At 34.5% G+C, this 22,875-nt stretch overlaps 1 protein-coding gene across 3 annotated transcripts; it reads right to left on the bottom strand.

The window, feature by feature from the left end:
* Window positions 1-4,967: 4,967 nt before the first annotated feature.
* On the bottom strand, window positions 4,968-22,287 carry LOC125662718 (tripartite motif-containing protein 45-like). 3 transcript variants are annotated; one of them, XM_056146008.1, is made up of 3 exons: window positions 22,137-22,287; window positions 6,656-7,596; window positions 4,968-5,466 (listed from the first exon to the last, which is right to left on the bottom strand). In XM_056146008.1, exons 1-2 carry the CDS (start codon window positions 22,271-22,273, stop codon window positions 6,690-6,692), a joined length of 1,044 nt encoding a protein of 347 aa, XP_056001983.1. In that variant the 5' UTR covers window positions 22,274-22,287; the 3' UTR covers window positions 4,968-5,466; window positions 6,656-6,689. The 3 variants fall into 3 exon arrangements, with proteins under 3 accessions (XP_056001983.1, XP_056001982.1, XP_048751003.1); XM_056146007.1 differs by lacking the exon at window positions 4,968-5,466 and having other exon boundaries at window positions 6,578-7,596; XM_048895046.2 differs by lacking the exons at window positions 4,968-5,466; window positions 22,137-22,287 and adding an exon at window positions 18,780-18,874 and having other exon boundaries at window positions 6,578-7,596.
* Between the last annotated feature and the right edge of the window lie 588 nt (window positions 22,288-22,875).

Below are 22,875 nucleotides of genomic sequence, written 5' to 3' on the forward strand. Positions count from 1 at the left end.
TGAAAACCAAGAAAATTAATATATCTTTTAATAATTATCATTAATAGTCATGGGTTTGTTCTTTATTAACTACCGCTTATATCCATACGAAAGTATGGTGAAACAATATGGCGTTTGATATGATATTCATTCAACAATTTCCCAACATTTTGTACAGAATTTGGAGGGGTCTCTTGGATTAGCTAAGTGTCAATTAACACCCTTGACCACACAGGTAAACAATAGAAATTAAAGAGGCCACTAGTGTTTTTCACACCTCCGATGGATAATTTCATACCTGGCTGGTCGGTCAGTCAATTTGCACACCTGGACGATCTTAATTAACCTTTGCCCAAGATTTTCTTGTCTTCAAAAAGTGGCCGGTATGTTAAGGGTAAATTACACATGTTTGTTAACAAATGTACTTTAAAAAGTGGCCGATGTCCGGTTTTCAGGGGTGGCCGGTTTTGTAAGACTTTCTTTGTAAGGAAATGTTAAGATTTCTGCCGGGACTTTGAAAATCGGCCGATATTCAGGGAGAACCGGTATTCTGAGGGGCTGGTTTGGAGAAGTTTCACTGTGTATATATATATATATATATATATATATATATATATATATATATATATGTAGTTTGTAAATAAAGAATTCGGTATTTGATACAGTAAATACATCCAATAATAAAAGTTAAGAAACACAAAACTCGAATAACATTTCACTGTTAGCGCTTTCGGCTTTAATGCCTCTTCAGACAGTTATAAAATGAAATAATATTTCATTTTATAACTGTCTGAAGAGGCATTAAAGCCGAAAGCGCTAACAGTAAAATGTTATTCGAGTTTTGTGTTTCTTGACTTTTATTATTGGATATATATATATATATATATATATATATATATATATATATGTCGCATTGAAGGCCACAACAAGAGATGATTTCTTATCACGTAGAACGTTTTGAACAAATTCTGTTTCATATGACTTTAACAACGGGTGAGCTAACAAAGGGGCAGAATTTGTGCCTAAGGTATTTCCAACAATTTGTGAGAAGAAACTCGATATAGACCGGGTACATAAACTTACAACAATTTCCTTGAAAAAGAAAACAATCTTAGAATGAATCCAAAGTTAGTGAATCAAAACTCTAAAGCACGTGGATGTGCATGGGTGCATATTCAGACAAAATGACATTCGTTCTTTAGATGTTATGCTATCATTTTACAGGTTTTCAACTTAATGTCTTGTGTAGTTTCTTAGAAAACTCCCGGAGAAAAAATACTGATAAGAACAGGAAACAGTAAAAGCAGTTTGTCTCCAAACTACTAATAAGACTAACGAATGTCAAGGTGTTCATACATTTGTGTGTTGTAAATCCAGTTCAGACAAACAAGAGAAACAAAAAAAAATCGTGATAGTTATCTACCAATAAATATCCTTATCCTCAACAGCAGATAGATTTAAGGTCAATTACAGCTGCTTTCAACTATCAGGAAAAAAATGTTACACCACATTGAAATAGATCACGTGGGTATGTTTGTTTTCTAGACAGCTTAAAAGCCTTTTATACCGTAAGGATATCACTATGCAAAGTCAACAATATAGGCATTAAGGGAAAGTTTTGGACATTATTAGATTACTGTCACATTGATATCAAAAGAGCTGCAATTGTGAATTAGCAACAATCAAACTGAGTTCCGGTTGATCAAGGGATACGTCAAGGAGATATCTTATCTGGATTTCTGTATACAATATACTAGTATATGAAATACTTAATGAACTCGGTCAATAGATGACACTGCCTGTTTATCACCAGGTCCATATTCACTCCAGAATATATTGGATGTAGCATATGATTTTTCTAACAGACAGAAATTCTCTTTCAATGCTAACAAAAATCAAAAGGCTGATATAGGCTCTGTCTGATAGGTAATCCTACTATGTTATCCATAATATAATATGTTTTAATTAATTCTTTTAGAACCATTCAAAGAAAGATAATGTTCAACCCAATTTCTGCATTGATAAATTCTATATTAAATAACATTTATACATGTATATTATATTTTTCATAGGTATAGGGGCTGTAAGTCTCGTTTCTCGTCACTTCCGGTGAAGCGTTTCCGGTGACAAACAAATCCGATTCAGTATTACGAGTATAGAATTGGGCTAACTACACGTCCGAAAAACCAACGCTAATGCGCAAATCAGAGAAGGCTATGTACCACAATCATTTGTTATGTTTTTTAGAAAAAAAAAATTCAAGCTGCAAAAGAGGGCAGCCAGAATACTTTTAAATATTCGAGATATCAGGACCTCTTCTGGCGTTTTATTTTCTTGTTTGAACTGGATGCCAATTAAGGATTATTTTATTTTTAGAAAGGTTGTCTTTCTGTTTAAAGTTTTAAATAATCAAATGCCAAATTACCTAAATGTGTTTAAATATACAGGAGATGTGAGTTGCCGCCAAACAAGGTCAAATGATTATATGTCTAATTTATTATATTTACCAAGAGCTAAAACTGAACATTTTAAACGTTCATACAGCTACTCTTCTGCATTCCTTTGGAACAAACTGTCTCAAAAGTTCGAAGATCTGGTTCGGTTGACATTTTTAAAGCTATGTATTTGATGGAATATTTTCATAGAAGTAGCACTTAAACATAGTGCTTTCCTCTTTTTGTTCAGGTGTGCCAAATGTAGTTGTGATATGACACTGCGTGTGCGTGTGTCTTATGCTATTTTTTTCTTCTTTCCTTTTATGTCATGTATTCATATTTAGGTAATAATTTTATCACTAGTTAGGTGTATCTTATGCTATATTTTTTTTACCTTTTCCTTTTATATCGTATTCATGTTTAGATGTAAAACTTATACGCTACCAATTTTGATGCACCAGATGCGCATTTCGACAAATAATGTCTCTTCAGTGATGCTCAACCGAAATGTTTGAAATCCGAAATAACTATGAAGTTTTAGAGCTAAATATAGCCAAAACCAGCGTGCCAAAAGAGTGGAGCCAAATTCGTCCAAGGATAAGAGCTCTGCATGAGGAAGATAATCCTTAATTTTGAAATGAATTTCTAAATTTTATAACAGCAATTAAATATACATCCGTATTTTCAAGCTAGTAACGAAGTACTTAGCTACTGGGCTGTAGAGACCCTCGGGGACTAACAGTCCACCAGCAGAGGCCTCGACCCAGGCCTCTGCTGGATACTAATTTTAGATGTTTATTTTATGTTTGTGTATGCAAGGTGAAGATAACGAACAGTGATCAATCTCATAACTCCTACAAGCAATACAAATTAGATAGTTGGGCAAACACGGACCCCTGGACACACCAGAGGTGGGATCAGGTGCCTAGGAGGAGTAAGCATCCCCTGTTGACCGGTCACACCCGCCGTGAGCCCCATATCCTGATCAGGTAAACGGAGTTATCCGCAGTCAAAATATATAAAATAATATATAAAATGTATATGTTTTAATGCAGGACAACAATGGAAACTAGCTATATGCTAATTTGTGTAATCCCTAATAAATAAAGGCTATTAGTATGTCCCTGTTTAACAAGTTAATGTACGTTGCAAATGCAGTGGTTCAAGTGTCGATGGATAACACGTTGTATGAATTAACCAGATAACTGTGAGTATACGTTCATCTTCAACTTCATGAATCATTTATACTTTTAATTCAACTTACTTCTTCTCTTTTAATTCAAACAACTAGGCCTATTATTGTTAATAATTAGACATACAAATATACAATGTAACTCAAGTAGATAAATTTGTGATGTGGCTAAAATTGAGAGGGGGGGGGGGTGTTATGGTGATATTATGGCCCATTACTTCACTGGTTTTTATTATTATTATTTAAGCAATTTGGAGAAATTGATAATATTAAGATAACTCGATTATCTATGACTTGATTAAGTTCGTATATATTTAGGAAGAAATTACAGGGGGCACTTCTTGTCTAAAGATATCAAGAGGCAAACACCATCCAATAATGTGATAGAGAATTTGTAGAATGTGTATCTTCTGAATAATTAACGCCTGATTGTGGATTATCTTTTCATAAATCTTCACTGAACATTATATATATATATATCCCTCATGCATAGCTCTTATCCTTGGACGAATTTGGCTCCACTTGTTTTGCACGCTGTTTTTGGCTATATTTAGATCTAAAACTTCATAGTTATTTCGGATTTCAAACATTTCGGTTGAGCATCACTGAAGAGACATTATTTATTTGTCGAAATGCGCATCTGGTGCATCAAAATTGGTACCGTATAAGTTTTACATTATGACCCCTGGATCGAGGCCTCTGCTGGTGGATTGTTAGTCCCCAAGGGTCTCTACAGCCCAGTAGCTAAGTACTTCGTTACTAGCTTGAAAATACGGATGTATATTTAGTTGCTGTTATAAAATTTAGAAATTCATTTCAAAATTAAGGATTATCTCCCTCATGCAGAGCTCTTATCCTTGGACGAATTTGGCTCCACTTGTTTGGCACGATGTTTTTGGCTATATTTAGATCTAAAACTTCATAGTTATTTCGGATTTCAAACATTTCGGTTGAGCATCACTGAAGAGACATTATTTGTCGAAATGCGCATCTGGTGCATCAAAATTGGTACCGTATAAGTTTTACACACACACACACACACACATATATATATATATATATATATATATATATATATATATATATATATATATATTGTTACATTTAGGATACAGGAAGAGTATTTTCTCCCTCAAGTCCAGCCATCCTTACCATCTGATACAGGGCCAGCTTTTGTGCAATATGAATTACTGTGTTCCGATTGTTTGAACTACAGCCGACTGCATGCAGAATTATGCAGATCATCAAGGACTCTTAGTGGACAAAGAACATTGCAAAGTGATATAATTTCATTGCTGCAACTTGATTATTTGGACAACAGCTGAAACATGTATTGATAGAATATACATAGTAAAACAATAACAATCAGTAGTACATTTTTTTATTTATACTAAACTATTTGACACACAAGTTTTATTTTATTCATAAAAGATTTGCAACCTATAATAATAGATGAAGAAAATTATATCAAAATTAAAAAAAACACAAAAACAAACGAGTGCTTAATTCCCGAAGATATCAACATGTAGAATATTGTACTTTACAGTCACTCCAGCAAATGTTTTCAAAAATATTATAGTTGAATAAACAGTAATTTATATTTAATATACTGTTTAATGTACATATTTATCTTGGTTGATATTGGCTCGACTGCTGGTATATAGATTTTATCCAGGAACTTTGCTGTTTGTTGATCCTGTATTCAAAGTTGAAAAATAAGTGATTGCACCATTTGGTGTTACACAAGTCAGAGCTTTGACGGCATGTCAGCGCTTACAGTAACTGTATGTCATGGCCTGGGTATCAAGGTGTCCGGGAATATTTCAAGAGATTAGTCTCAATGGCATCGATCCATCTAACCTAAATTTAAAAAATTGGACGAGAAATCAGTTTCATGCAAGGTGAAGATAACGAACAGTGATCAATCTCATAACTCCTATAAGCAATACAAAATAGATAGTTGGGCAAACACGGACCCCTGGACACACCAGAGGTGGGATCAGGTGCCTAGGAGGAGTAAGCATCTATCAAATGTTTATAGAGGGAGGAGCATGATTTTACGGTCTATAGAGACATTTTTTACGAAAGACATTCCTAGACACACAAATTGATTTCCATGCTGTAAAAACGCTAAAAATATGAACGTTGAAATAAGAAATAAGTATGGTCCGCACAATATCACCATCGTAATTTCTTGTATGTGAAATACATACACAGAAATGTTTTATGTGTGAAAATTTCAAAGTGGTGATATTATGCGGACTTATTCAAATATCTTCAAAAGTGGTTAAAATTTATGAAATTTTCCGGAAATATCTGTTCCGTACGTATTTTGACTACGTCAATGTAGTAGAAATGCGACAGATTTTTAAAGTTTCGGTTTCTTTTTTTAGACAAGTGTATCTCTGTCAGTATTTTGCAATGTAGAAGTTTGATTTACAATGTAACATGTACTTCATTTTTAAATAATTCAGGGGGCCAAATATGATATCAAACGAACTTACTCATATGAATATATACATGTATGTGCATATATATATATATATATATATACGACTTGCCTAGATGGTCGAGCGGTCTAGCGCGCTGGTTACATGCTGCTAGGAGTTCAACCCCGGGTAGGCGTGGAAGTGGGTATCCAAATAAAGTGAAATTTTCTGTGCTTTATATTAATTATTTCTTCACTTCGGGCAGTTATGTTCATTTAAGAGTTCATTGATATTTCTGTGCTTTATATATATATATATATATATATATATATATATATATATATATATATATATATATTGTACAGTGTAAATTCCATTTTTTGGACTTCAAATATAAAGATTTACTATCAAGAGCCTTTATCAATATACCTAAAACCTCTAAGTTACCTGTACTGAAATTGTATGCATGTACAACTATTTGTGTGTGAATATGTTTGAATGGGTGGTGAATGTGAAATGTGAATGTGTCATGCAAAATTCCATTGGTTTCAAACTAATTTATTTGATAGTACATGCATATATGTTTCAATGAAAACATGCAAAAAAATAAAAACATTTACAAAGCAATAAATCCCCAATGAGAACTAAAGTTATTTAAAATTCCTCGTAAAGATATTCCTCAGCTTCTTCCTCATCTTCCTCTAGAGACCAATCTGGATTTCGTGATGCTGATGAATCCACCATAGTAAATTTGAGGATCTTCCAAAAGTCGACATCCAGTGTTATTCTTTCAATGTCACCAGAAGAAAAGTTATCGAGTTTGTATTCAATTGAATTTGGGTATTGTCGCATTTCTTTTAAGCTGTTGCCATGTGTAGCATTGAAAAATATAATCCCTGGCCTTGCACCTAAGTTGTTTGTTATTTGAGTTTTGATTTTTTTCAATAATTCTATTCGTCTCTGAACTTTCATTTCGGAATCCTCAACAGATTTCAGTGTCGTCTGCTCTGCTTGTCTAAGGTCCCGGATTTTTTTCTCTTTCATTGCTGTGTATCTTTCAATCACTTTCTCTGTGTGATCCTCTATTTGTTTTTGCACTTCGTCAGTTCTCTTTGATATCTCCGCTTTCATCAATTTCTCTTTCGCTAACAATTCTTCATATTTTGGCAGAAGTGTTTTTTCTATCTCCTCTTTTTCTATTTGCTGTTCTTTTTTGATTCTATTGTAGACGGTGGCCAGTGTTTCGACTTTATGACCATTATGAGTTTCAATAATACATCGGGTACAGACTGGCTTCTGACAGGGAGAACAGTAACATTCTAGCTTTTTTGTTCTGTGCTCTGAACAATACAAAAGTTCCATCATATCCCCTTTCTCAGAGGCCAGGTGTATGATATCGTGATTTTGGGTTATTTTTCGCCTCTCGTGCTCCGACTTGCATGACACACAAAGATGACCCGGACATGTTTTACACAGGAACTTTGCTGGATTTTCCTCACAGTTTTCACATTCAATATAGTGTTGGGCAAACGAGGAAGCTGTTGCCATTTGTATTCGTGATCTGCAAAAAGAGTCCATTATATGACACAGTTGCCCAACGTGTTTTAAAATTTTGTACATTTTGAGACAATTATACCTAAGACCACAATTATGAGCACACATCGTAACAAAATGTTATTCGCCATCTTCGCAAGTCAAGTGTCCGATTCGCTTACTTTAATCTTAGGAATGCTTGAGAAGATGTCAATCCATATGAAACTATGAACATATCTCCTTAGAAGTAAAACGCTTTTGATATGTACAATTTTTATGTGGACATTCTCTCTAATGAATACATGTATTCATAATGTTTATAACTTGCTACACCTATGACTCAAGCAATACAAAATCATTGCAAAAATTGCCCGTGGACCACATCGCTCGCCTGGGTTACTTTGGCCCTGTTGTTGTTCAACTGTTGTGATGTTGTTTTTATGCCATGTCGTGGATATATCCGGGGAATATAGTGTTTGTCATGTCCGTCTTCCGTCGTTCTGTCCTTCCGTCACACTTTGCGTTTAGCTCAGTTTCAAAGAAACTGTTCAAGGTATTTTTATCAAAACGTATATGCTGATATATATTGGTGACATCTATATAACTGCATCAATAGTTTTGGACCTTGAGATTACCTTTGACTTTGACCTCACTTTTCTCGATTTGGTATTAAGCTCAGTATCAAAGCAACTACATGTATTGATAATATGTTTTATAAACCTCTGACAATGATACATATTAATGGTAACAATTCAACTGTGGCATTATTTTTTATATTGACCTTCCCTGTAAACTCATATTCCCTATTTGATACTCTTTTTTTGTCCACTCTGAATATGACCGGGGAATATAGTGTTTGTCATATCCCTTTGTGATAACCATGCATATAAATGAGGAACCGCCTTTCATGTGAGTATGACTGGATTTGTTTTCTTTTGTTAGAGGTATTTTTGATTAATGATAACCTTTCCATTGATAGGTAGGCAACATGTAATTCAAATTGTTATTTATTTTATAACAATTTTTTTTGAATTTTGTCAAATTTGAATAATATTCTGAGAGAATTGGGCGATACTTTAGTTAAAACGTTTAAACATGAAAAAAAAACATTTTGAAAAAAAGTTATATTTTTAAGAAGAAAACTGAGATTTTTCTGTATTAAAGCTTTTAGGGTAAATAACAACAAACAAGAGTGTTTTAAAGGTTCTCCTTATTTTGTATACATTGAACACAGCTCAGAGTTACCTGTATAAAAAGCCCCACACCAGATTAAGTTCACTAAAGGTTTAAACCGTGGTACTAACACAACAAAATGAATATCCTTTTGATAGAGCACTGCATTTCTCTTCTTATTTATTGATAAGGTGAATAAAAGAATAAAAAAAAAAACTTTCTTTTTCCATTGAAAAGGTATTATGGTTTTTTTCACAAGAAGGAGACATTTCCCCTCAATCACCCCTATGGTCATCTGTTTTAAATTCAAACAGTATTTTATTATGATAATTCATAAAAGGACTGGACAGCAGACACTGACTATATAAGTCCTCTCCGTAGAAGGTACAAGGTCGTACAAACTTTAGAATATATAAATACAGTGTTACACAAAGGATATATTGATTTGAACATCGCAATAATATGGGTTATTTATTAGATGGTAGCTTATAATTAATTCTACTATCATATTGTATGAAATTATTAAATAGTTTGCACTCTAATTGTTTGTATAAATACTATAAACAGAAGACACAAAATAGGAAAAACAAAAAGGAAACATGAAAAGAAAGAAAATTGGATATTGGTTCTATGACAATAAAATGAAATTGGTTACACAAATCCCTTTGTAGATAGAATAAATCCATGCACAATTTCAAATTCTGCAATATTTTGTTTGAATGAGATTGTTATCTTCATTCAAAATAAGTTCAAAGGATAACTGTAACGACAATAGCAAACTAGTTCTAATTGTAACGGGGACCATTACATATGTTTCCCAACCCCCCCCCCCTAATTAAAAAGTGATGTCATTATAAACCTATAACAAAAAAGCATTTTATTTTAGCCTTTAATTACATGTAGTACGTTCAATATGGTCATTTCAGTACCAAGAAATGAAAGAAAGCGTTGCACGTGCATACATGCACACGCGTGTATGATTCCGTACTTTGTTTGTGTCATTCAACAGGCATTTGTATCATATATTCACAGTATGACTTTCATAACGTTTCCATCATATATAAGGAAGTTATAGCGATTTTAAAATCGTCCAATCAGAATTCAGCACACGTGCATGCACGTGATGAGCAGAAATTTTAACCAAATCAACTTGTAAGGAGTACCGAGACAAATCTAGACCTTTAATAACAGTAGAATTTGATGAAAAACAAAAATATTATCGTCCTTTAAAAATTGAACATTTGAAAAACGATGCACACGCGCATACGCGTGTGCGTTAGCATGTTTTATTACGCTAATATATAGATAAACATATTATCTACCTATACTGTGAATATCAACTCATTCGCTTCATAAATAAGATAGTTACAAACGTTTTAGTATTATACATTCAAAATGAAGCACACGTGCATGCGCGTGGAAATTGGAAATTTTGACTATGCAAATCAGTTAAGGGTCACAATATCTACCTATGATATGAATATCAAGCCATTTCAATGAACAACAAAAAAGTTAGACTGATTCCAAAGTTAGTGTAAAAATATTGTAATACACGTGCATGCGCGCGCGTGCAGACAAAATAACTATCATTCTTCATATCTACAAATGATATACTATCATCCGATTTAGGTTTCATATCGATCCCTTTAATACTCTGATTTTCCATTTTATGTACCAAAATTACAGTGCACGTGCGCTATCGTGCATGGACATGTATACAAAATGACTATCACTATGCACATCTACAAACGCTATACTATCATCCTGGAAAGTTTCATATCGATCCCATTTGTAGTTTCTGAGAACACTACCGGACAAAAAAGTACCGGAGAAAAAGAACAATAAGAAGAAACAGAGTAAACACGATATGTTCCCAAACTTTGTTTGAGGAACATAATTACTAAAACTTTAGATCAGTTTCTGTCTTTGTAAATTGTATTTTGGACAATTCATGAAGAAGTGAAATACAACTATAACTACATCAGCATGTAAAGTATTAGCATTATTTTGCAGTTGACAGGGAAGTAGATTTGCTTTTCGATTTCCACAATTAAAATATGACCTAGGTTTTAGGCAATAAAGTTTTTTATTGCTATCTTAAATGCTGATAATGTTGGAAGAAAGATGAAGACAATAAACAGCGATCAATCTCATAACTCTTACAAACAATACAAAATATATAGTTGGGCAAACATGGACACACCAGAGGTGGGATCAGGTGCCTAGGAGGAGTAAGCATCCCCTGTCGACCGGTCACACCCGCTGTGATCCCTATATCCTGATGAGGAATACTTCTAATTTCAAGAGACCGTTCATGCCATAGTTTTATACTTGAAAGAATAAAGGTATTCATGTATGAAGCAAATTTAGGTAATGGAACGTTAAACTTAAGAGAGTTCTGATTTCTTAGGGGATAAGAATTCAAAGGTGGGAACCATGGTTGCAGAGAGTCTTGTAAATATTGGAGTGTTAATCTATAAACTATTTTATAAAATAATAAAAGTTTGTGTATTTTTCTTCTAGTTGCTAGAGAATCCAACCCACGCTCATCATATTGTTATCATTATCTTTGCATTTCAGGGTATTGATCTTGATGAATTTATTCTTAAACCAGTTACTGTTCTTACAGCTGCAATTTGAACATCTTCCAGTAATTTTGCATCTCTTTCTGAACAGTTATTCCAAACAATATCCGAGTATGCGAGTATAAAACATACAAAAGCAAAATGAATTTTTATCTATGAATCCCTTAATCTATATATTCACTATGTGTGTTCGCCAATTACTATCCTATTGGAAACTTAGTCCTAAAACCATATGAGTTTCAACATTTTCTATAACGGGTCCATCTCTGCCAAATGTAATTGCAGGATGACTCATATTTCTCCTGCTAAAATCTATGTTTACAGTTTTTCTGGGGTTATACTCAACAGCCCAATTATTACATCATGAAAAGTGAAGATGACGAACAGTAATCACTCTCATTACTCCTATTAGCAATACAAAATACAGATTTAGGTACACACTGACCCTTGGACACACCAGAGTTGGAATCAGGTGCCTAGGAGGAGTCAGCTTTCTCTGTCGACCGTTTACACCCGCCGTGAGACCTATCATCTATCAACTGATTCGATACGCAAGAGATTGTTCTGCTTATATAAGTTTTTAAATCGAAACAGGCTACTGTCAAACAAGTTAATGGTGCAGGGGTTCCAAAAGTCTCGTATAAAGTCAACATTTTATAAATTCTATGGTCGTTATAATGATTTAGTTTGCCAGTACAACTTATCATTAAGTCAAATGCCGTCTGGCGTTTTTAATACCGATTGTTAGACCGTTCTTGGCACACTGACTTTGATTACGGACAACTCCGTTTACCTGATCAAGATATAGGACTCACGGCGGGTGTAACTGGTCGACAGGGGATCCTTACTCCTCCTAGGCACCTGATCCCACCTCTGGTATATCCAGGAGTTCGTGTTTGTCCAACTCTGTTTTGTATTGCTTATTGGAGTTGTGAGATTGATCACCGTTCAGGACCTTCACCTTTATCGATCTTATATTTGATTGTTGATTCCTTGAATAATATATCTTGGTAACAAATAAAAATAATGAAATAAGTATGTTGCGGTATTAATACATTTTTATCACATAGTACCCATATACCTATTAGCAATGTCAGAAAATTGCGATTTTCCTTAAACAGCATTATCAATATTTCACAAAATTTGGTGAAAAAAGATATGATAGTATTCATAACAAGTGCATGAAACTGTCGGCTGACGGAATATCGGGCCATAAGAAGGTACCGATAATCTAAGTTCTGAATGGAACTATATCTTTCTTCTCTATTTGTCCGTCTGCCTCTCTGCCAGCCTGTCCCATACTGGTTTTCTAGACTTTTTTCCGTTATGCTTGCGAGGATTCGTTTGAAATTTCCCGTGTAGTTTCACTGTGACAAACTACAGATCAATTTCGTAACGTTTGATGGACAAGTTTTATAGGAATTAACTTCTATATTTTACTTGTTTTATTCATTGGGATCAGGATTGTGTTCCGATGGAAATGCGGTAAAAGTAGGACGTCTGAAATAAGGCGGTCGACGAGCCCTGTTATGGCCCGTTTTGTCACCTTGGTACGTTCGGTCGCTCAGCGACGATACGTGCGGCACGAATGGCCGCCAGCGACCAAACGTGCCGTAACAGAGTCTTAAGTGCTGATTTTGTGATTTTACTAATTTTACATTTTCAAGCTCATTAACCAGAAAAGGAACATATCAATGAAAATATATATAAAATATATGAATTACGCAAGTATTTTTTTTTACTGTTTTCATCATTTTCAAACACAAATATACATACACCAATTATTCACACTCTCATACAGATTAAAGAGAGCGATATAGAAAATCACATGTATAATCTAGTACTTATTGTTAAAAACAAAAATACTGTTATCATTAATTGAAAAGACATTTCCATTTACTCCAATTTGTAAAATATTTGTTCTGTAAATTTTCCCCCCAAAATGTAGAATTATGTAAAACTTATACGGACCCAATTTTGATGCACCAGATGCGCATTTCTACAAATAAAGTCTCTTCAGTGATGCTCGAGCCGAAATTTTGGAAATTCGAAATAAAAATAAGCTTGTACGAGCTAAAAGGAAAACTAGAGTGTCAAATTATATAAATAAAGTATAACAGCTATAATGGATGTAAACATGTTCTTTTTGCACCGAAATTATAGTAAACAAAAGCCCTCAAGATCGATGACATCTGAACAGTTACACAGTTTATTTTATGTCCACTTGTTCCAAATGGAAAGGGGGTAATTACCAATTCACAACACTCGTCGCCATTAGTCTCCGAATATTTCATAAGAAACACCCGGTAGTATAAAGACTTTTCACCGTTTGTTCTTAATGACAGAAAAACGCCATTATCATCCCCATAAATGCACCTTCATAACTGCCAATGTTAAACACACGTGTACACAATGATTTTGCGTTTGTTAGTGAAAGAACAAGCGTTCTGATTGGTCAGAGTGATATAACCGCATTCTATAAACAGTTTAAATATCTTATTAAGTCCTACTCGGAAGCTCGGTGATTGGCCGAATCACTCATGCATATTTATGAGAAACGAAGAAATTGTCACGCAGAGAGCCACGGGTGAAAGGGAAGAGGAACGTACGTTTTAGCAGTGGCGTGCGACGATGGCAAATAGGTCGATGCTGTGATTTTGATACTAAATAGTCATAAATATTCCTAGAACTTTTTTTGTATTTGCACAGAATTCTAATGAATGAATTCTAATAAATTTTAATGGTTGAAAAGCTGTATCGTGTATAAGCAGTTTGATATTCGGCTAAGAGTGCACAATAACAATCCCTGATGTGCAGGAAATCAAATCTGAATTGAGTAATCATTTGTGGTACTTTGATAGCTGATAAAGGTGTCTTGCGTATCTACTAAATCATCCATTATATGAAATGAATTGTCATATAATGTCTTGCAAAATATGTATTCATTTTAAATCTTTATTTTATCATTATACCATAGGGGTTCAGACAAAATATGGAAATATTTCATCTCAAAACTTTCCAAAAATTCTGTAAAGTAAAAATAATTTTGATTTTGATTAGAATTTCGTTTTGTTTACAGTTAACAGGTCCAAATAGTTTGAGAGACTTGATAAATGTTTCTATATTAGCCATCATGCAACCAATTTTATTTATAGAAATTTCTAAAATTTTCTCCATTTTGTTTCGACTGATAAACTTGAAAAGAGTTTTTATAAGTTGCTGTATCCACTGTAAAATTGGTTTGGGAAGCGAAATGAATAAGTGCGTGAATTTTGATAGAAATAAACTTTTTTTACTACTGTAATTTTTCCTATGGGAGAAATATTTCTTTTTGACCATTAGGTTGTTTCTTTCTGGATTGCTGTAAGTTTTTCCATGTTCTTAAGGTTTACAGTATATGTAATATCTAGAACTGTAAATGGTTCTGTTGTCCGTTGTAATCCAGTATAACTACAAAAAGTATCTTTGGTATTAATCTTAAAACCAATCCAAATTGATTTGGTTTTGGATATATTGGGTTTAAAACCTGAAAATTTTGAAAATTGAAAGAGGAGATCAAGAACACTTTTTATACTTTTTTTCAGATCCATCCAAAAATAAAACTGTGTCACCTGCATATTGTATTAAACAAATTCTTTATATATTTATTTTAATAAAACCGGTCAACAGGGGATGCTTATTCCTCCTAGGCACCTGATCCCACCTCTGGTGTGTCCAGGGGTCCGTGTTTGCCCAACTATCTATTTTGTATTGCTTGTAGGAGTTATGAGATTGATCACTGTTCGTTATCTTCACCTTGCATGTCCCTGATGTTTTTGTTTTATCGAATCATATAGCCTAAAATTTCGACACAGAGGTTGAATAAATAAGGAGATATTGGATCAACTTGACGACAACCCCTGTCAATTTAAAAGAATTGTTAAAAAAACATCATTTTGAATAACACATATTTTGGCCTTATTGTATAAGGATCCAAACATGGCGCCGTTCACGGGTGGACACGCGACCGGCCGGCCAAGTTAACGAGTTTACTTGTGTCTACCGGGTTATGAATTATTGTGAACAAATCAACGAATGTTCGGAGCATTTGTAGTATGAAATTATGTGCATGGTACATTGGTGAAGTGATATTTTCTATTGGAAGAAGGATTCGAAGCGAACATTACTGGCGTGAGTACATCTCTAGCACAAAATATATCAGGGTATATGAATACACTAGACAAATATTTCGAAATGCCCATGCAACCACTCGTAACAATGCTACTTATTAGTAAACCTATATGGGCCAAACAATGATGATCCACATTTCTTTCAATCAATATCGGACAACATCTCAAACTTTCAAGGTCATTATTATGGTTGGAGACTTTAATCTTGTTCAAGATGTAAATTTCGATTACTTTAACTACAATAATGTTAATAACTAAAAGGCGAGAGAAAAAGTCTTGAGTATAAAGGATATACACTGTTTGAAAAACCCTTGCATTGGAGAGTGAAATATGAACAAAGGAAAAGATACACATGGTTTAAAACTAATCCCATCAAAAATGCTAGACTGGATTTTTTCTTAGTATCAAATGAATTAATGGCTTTGCTAGACAAAATTTATATTAATCCAGGATATAAATTTGACAAGTAGATGGTTTAGATGGAAATTAAATTAACTAAATTTGAAAAGGGTAAAGGCTTCTGGAAGTTTGATAGTTCACTACTCAAGGATCAGACCTATGTAAACAGTATCAAAAATATTATACGTAAGATCAAAGAACAATATGCCGTCTTGCCATATAATCCTGCCTGCATACATATTATCAAGAACGATGAATTACAACTACTCATAGATGATCAGTTGTTTTTTTATCAACTTTTGCTGAGCATAAAAGGTGCTACTATTCGTTATTGTTCCATAAAAAAGAAATTGAAAAACGAAAAAATACATTCAATTGAAGAAGAAAGAAAGCATTTAAAATTACTAAGGAACAATGATGATTCCACAGAAATTGTACAAAAATTAACTGTTGCTCAAAAAGTGTAGAGCAACTCAGAAAAGACTATATTAAGGGTATTTTGCTAGAACAAAGCTTAAATGGATTTAACAAGGTGAAAATACAACGAAATATTTCCTCAGCCTATAAAAAAGAAATTATATAAATGAACCTGTAAACAGACGTATGCTCAGCACTGGTAATACTATTTCTTCACAGACAGATATTTTAGCAGAAATTGAGAAATTCTACAAAAATCTGCATTCTAGTTATGATTATAAGTTATAAGATGTGAACATTCATGATAAGAATGATGATAGAATACATACTTGATGATAATATGTCCAAAAAAATTAGAGGGATATATAAACAATGAAAAAGCCCTTTTAGCACTAAATAATATTTCTAATGGTAAACGTTCTGGAAGTGACGGATTTACTGTAGAATTTTTTTTTAAATGGAAAGATCTTGGATGTTTTTAATTAGGTCAATACATTTCGGATTTAATGTGTGTGTGTGGGGGGGGGGTCTGTCTGTTACACAGAAACAGATCATTATATCTATATTACCAAAAAGAGACAAACCCAGGGAATTACTTACAAATTGGCGACCAATATCACTTCTTAATGTAACGTACAAAATTGCTTCTGCATGTATAGCAAATAGGATAAAAAATGTCCTTGGTTTTCTAATACATGACAATCAAAAGGGCTTCATCAAAGTTAGGTTTATTGGGGAAAATACGCGACTTATTTACGATGTAATAGATTCTGTACATGAAAAACACATCCCAGGTATGCTCTTACTTGTGGATTTTGAAAAAGCATTTGACTCTATATCATGGCAATTTATGTACAAAACCTTATTATTTTAATTTTGTCCCTGATCTTATCAAATGGGTATCACTGTTATACAATAAGGACAAATTATACGCAACTATTTTGGTGTAGTTGGTGAGCGAAGTCTGATACGTCCGCAGTTCTCAGTTTATCGCATTCCTGCAGTCGTGGGTATTCGAAATCGGCCTTCAAACAGTTGAGAGTAAGCAGCATTTTGAAGTCCTTTGTAAGTGTTTATAACATTTAGATATGAATGTTATATTGGTGTGTTGTTTTGTGTCCCATTTGCACGATTATGTAGATATTTCCCCCACGTATTATATGCAAAACTTCTACTTCTTTCCTGATAAAAACCTGCATGCGTCAACTGAATGAACAACGAAACATCAAATTAATTCAACACTTATAAACATGGTGACTTGGTACCAATGTATCGAGTCAAAGTTCAAGGTCAAACAACAGCAAATGAACATTTCTTCGAATATTAAGTACAGTCGTCAATTAATAAGGGCACCAGTAGGGGACATGTATTGCTTATGCAATATTGTCAAAATGCTTGTTAATTTTTGTATATTCCCATTTAAAAGTTTGATATCCAATTGTAGTCCCATCCAACCCCTACTGTCTCTGAAATGAACAACCTTGAATACTACCTGAAAATATTAGGTACGACTAATCATGATCTTGCTTTTGTTGAGTTACAAATTTCCCCTAACATTTACCATGCAAAACTTTAATACCCTATTGTGGTCCACCCTCTTTCAGAGGGCCGCAATTTGAACAAACTCGAATACGCACTACAGATGTAACTAGTGTCCTGTTGTTCTTGAGAATATCCCAAGATTTGTTTTCCAATATACTCGCATGTAAAACTTTCATCCCCTTTTGTGGGCCCACCCTACCACCGTGGGCCACGATTTGAACAACCTGTACTCTTCTCTATGTAAGAAAACTTTCTTTTAAAGCTCAACTGCCCAGTGGTTTTTGAGAAGATTTTTAAATGATCCGATCCTTAGTTTGCCTTTTCTTGAATTGACTTGAATCTCTTTCACCCAAGGATCACTTGTATCAAGTTTTATTGAAAAATGCCCAATTTTTTTCTGGAGGAAAATATGAACAGTTTACAAACACACAGACAGACGCATAGACATAAAAGGCGATCAGAAAATCTCGTTTGCGCTTTCAGCTCAGGTGAGCTAAAATAAAACGATAAAGAAAATTTAAATATTTACATGTGACGCCGACATAGACCTCATATTCTGGTGATTGCTTGATAAACTTTTATTGATTGTCTGTATAAGTTTTAAAAATATATTAAAATATTTCCATCCTCTGTTCACCTTACGTAATACAATTCAGTCATCATCAAAAAGAAATAGAAACCAAATCGGAATCAATACTTAGTGGAATTAACAAATCCATTATGTGATTGGAATGTTACGGTCATACAGGGATCTCAATATGGTGGAAAATATTGGCTGACCTTCACTTTTCTTTGAAATAGTGTTGTTCTCATTCCTCTCTAAATAACTGCTAAATACATTTAACTTACAAAATGCATTGATCTAGAAAGTGTTGCTTCAACAAAGTAATATGTGAAACACAGTTCAGTAGTATTACAAACTATACCTGATCTAGGCTAACAGCTGTGATCCAAAAGACTTTAAAAAACTTCTGTTGTGGGCGTGCTTTCTAAATTCTATGTTACACGAGTCATTCTATAATCAGAGGTCGCGTCATCATCGATATGAGTAGCACGTGACCTGTGTGTACACAATGTTACACGAGTAACAACAAAACGAAATTAGATAACATAGAAACAAATAACCAAAGTACTGGAAGTACTGAAACGCGGTGACCAACGATACAAAATATCTTAAAGATACTAATGCTATACATGTATATACATGTACTGCATATCTATTCTGTTTTAATTCCTATGCTGCTCCAAACCTCTTCGAAATCGATCATATTTTATTTAGTTAACCGCCATGAAATGGCTAAAATATTGCCAATATGGTGTTAAACTCCAAACAGTCAATCAATCAATCCATGATGCATGGGGAAAATTGGTGCCCTAGAGGTGCAAAAAGAAGTAGATGTAAAAGTATGTTTGAAAATATGCATACTGCCATTAAAACAGAGTTACAGTTTGGATTAGCATTTAGCTTCACTGTCACATGATTGAGGATCAAATACATAGAATTTTAAATACACGGTAAATATAGCAGCTGAACTGTCCTTACATGAAAAATTACGCCAAATCCTTTGTTATCTGGACATTAATTTATAAATTAACTCCGTTTACCTGAACAGGATATAGGGCTCCCGGCGGGTGTGACCGTTCGACAGGGGATGCTTACTCCTCCTAGGCACCTGATCCCACCTCTGGTGTGTCCAGGGGTCGTGTTTGCCCAACTATCTATTTTGTATTGCTTATAGGAGTTATAAGATTGATCACTGTTCGTTATCTTCACCTTTCATGTAAATACCACCGGAATTGTCATAGCTAAACTAGGGATCAGGCTATCGTTATACCTGTATGCAATCATCACGATATGATTAATATATATGTAGATCCGTCCTAGAGTCAAAACATTGTGGGTACTAGGATTCATAATTTTGTTACATTCTTTTCTGCTTTTCCTATATATGAATTTATCTTTTATACGATATCAGAAAACTTAAAGAAATTTTTCACAATAATGACAATAATAATTGTCGCCCCATCCTGGAACAAAACCCTTTACCTATAGGATCATGAAATTTACAATTGTGGTAAAGGGATACTTACTCAAAGAAGATGTTATTAAAAAAGGTGAAGATAACGAACAATGATCAATCTCATCACTCCGACAAGCAATACAAAATAGACAGCCGTACAAACACGAACCCTTGGACACACCAGAGGTGGGATCAGGTGCCTAGGAGGAGTAAGCATCACCTGTCGACCGGTGACACCCACCGTGAACCCTATATCCTGACCAGGTCAACAGAGTTATCCGTAGTCAAAATCATTGTGCGAAGCAGACGACACTGGAATCTCCTGAGGATTCCAAAATGAACCTTCAGAGACGAATAGAATCATCAAAAGAAATCAAAACTCAAATAACAAACAATTTGTGCGAAAAACCAGGGGTTACATTTTTCAATGCTACAAAAGTCAACAAGCTAGACGAAATGTGAAAATATCCGTACGACATCAAATTCAAACTTGACAACTTGGAACCCCTTGACATAGATATTATCACAGAAGAAAGTTTTACAGACACAATTTCGGACGAGAGAGAAAGTCTTGCAGAGGTGTTACATAGACTAGATTGTGAACACCTATACAATGCCCCGAGCGTTGCTTCAGATTGTATGTCCTGCTCTGAGGGATCAATCCAAAACTGATTTTCCCTCAAATCCCATTATTGAAGGTCGAGATGCAAAAGAAAACATGATTAGCTATATTAAGGCCACCAATAAGAAAGTACTATAGAAATTCTCAACTTTTATATTAATGTTAGAGGATAGAATGTAAAAGTATATATGTATATATCAATTTTGTTCTACACAAACTTCGGTATTTGTGTTCCCAGATGCTTATATTGTAATACGTCATAGGCAACTGCGCCTTGTGATATAAGACCCTAGGAAATAGCCATATCTTGTGATCTGTCATTCAAATACTTTGTTACACATCATTCTGATTCTAATCCGTGGGGATACTGTTAGAATAGGTCCTCAGTGCCCCTTACTTCCTTCGGATAAGACCGTAGACACCGAGGCCCCGTGTCATAGCAGGTGTGGCACGACAAAGATCCCTCCCTGCTCAAAGGCCGTACGCGCCAAACATAGGCCTGAATTTTGCAGCCCTTCACCGGCAATGTGACGTTTCCATATGAGTGAAAGTGGAATAATATACAATCAATCAATCATTCTGATTCACCGGTCGTGGTAGCTCAGTAGTAGGGCGTTTATTTCGTAACCGAGATGTCGTGAGATTGAACACCACCCGTGCCATGACAGCATCAAACCTCAGGAATTTTTTACCACAAGAAATAAATGTTATCTCAGAACCTTATATATGATTTAACGGAGCTTGCAATACATATAAATGAAAAGGTGAAGATAACGAACAGTGATCAATCTCATAACTCTTACAAGGAATACAAAGGTGAGAATAGAGCAAACGCGAACGAATACCAGACGTGGAATCGGGTCCCTAGGAGAAGTAAGCATCCCCTGTCAACAAGTCACAACTAGCATGAGCCCTAAGTCTCGATCGGGTAAACGAAGTAATCGGCAGTCAAAATCAGTGTTTAAAGAACGGCCTAACAATTGGTATGAAACACTTTAGACAGCATTTGACTCACTGACAGGTTGTATTGGCAATTTAGATCGTTATAACGACCATAAAATTTGTGAAATGCTGACTTTGAATGAGACAGAACAAGCTCTTGCGAATCGAATCAGCTGAGAGATATAAACACTATATGCAGGTGATAATGAAATATTGCTACGTACATGTAAATATGGGAAGTTGACGATGGAGAAGTTGAATTCATCCAGATTGTCATAAACTTGATTTGTTAGTTTCTCGTCAACATATATGTTCAATATAAAACATCCAAGCATGAAGCAGATGTGGACGACTATGTGGTGTCTTATTTGGAGTTCACTGAAATATATTGAATTGACATACTAATTTTAGATGAGATAAGGAAGTTAAGCGATGTTAAGCCATTCTGATTTTGCGAAAACAATACTTCGTTTACCTGATCAAGATATAGGTCTCACGTGAGTGTGACCTGTCGACAGGTAATGCTTACTCCACCTAGGCACCTGATCCCACCCCTGGTGTGTCCAGGGGTCCGTGTTTGCACTACTCTCAATTCTGTATTCTTTATCATGTTTTTGTGAGATTGGTCACAGTTCATTACTTGACTTTTTCTTATATGATATACACATTTTAGTAAACTGGGAAACTTTCTCACTTACCGGCGCGAGCGGGATAAGTTTACTTTCGGAGGTCGATGGTCTCTTCCCAGGTACATTGTATCTGGGTTCTCTCTTCCACCAATAAGAACTGGGCGCCAACAAATAGCTGAAAAATTGTTGAGTGTGGCAAAAAACATCAATCAATCGGTTCGAAAAAAACGTAAACATGGTGTTTTAATGTTTTAATATGAAGGGTATTGAATAAGGATGCATTATAAGAATTGTAGGAAATTGAGATTTCGTAATATACAACACTTTGCACTCATTTACTGTTTATAGTCATGGACGTATGGTTAAAAAGCGACTACACATGGGATAGGTGAGGTCAACTCTTCTGTGATGAAGATCTGTTTAGTATTCCCTTGAATACAGGTACTAAATGTTTGTGTATAGTATGGACAGGTTATACATTGTATGTAGACGAGGTTCATAGTAATGAAAACTGGATCTTAAGCAGGGTTTTGCCAACAGCAGAATCATGGCTGTAGACACGAAAATCATATATTTACTATAAATAGATAAACAAAACAACCATAATGTGAAACGATACTTTATTAATTGTGTGGATGAAATTGAGGGGATATTTTATTGGGAATAAAATAAAGGTGGAAATATAAATTATATATATTCAAATAAAAGGTAAAAAAAACCACACACAACTAGAAAACATAGTTTTAATGTAGCTATCGGACTGTTATTTTTTGGTCGTTCTTCGTCCTCATTTTGCTCGGGGGCATCT

The sequence above is a fragment of the Ostrea edulis genome, chromosome 8 (genome assembly GCF_947568905.1).
Source record: "Ostrea edulis chromosome 8, xbOstEdul1.1, whole genome shotgun sequence".
In the NCBI taxonomy this organism is placed as follows: domain Eukaryota; kingdom Metazoa; phylum Mollusca; class Bivalvia; order Ostreida; family Ostreidae; genus Ostrea; species Ostrea edulis.

Coding starts and splice junctions, on each gene's coding strand:
- LOC125662718 (XM_056146008.1), bottom strand. CDS start 22,273: ATGTTTTTTGCCACACTCAACAATTTTTCAGCTATTTGTTGGCGCCCA. Junction 7,597..22,136: donor AACTTATCCCGCTCGCGCCG/GTAAGTGAGAAA, acceptor CTCTTTTTGCAG/ATCACGAATACAAATGGCAA.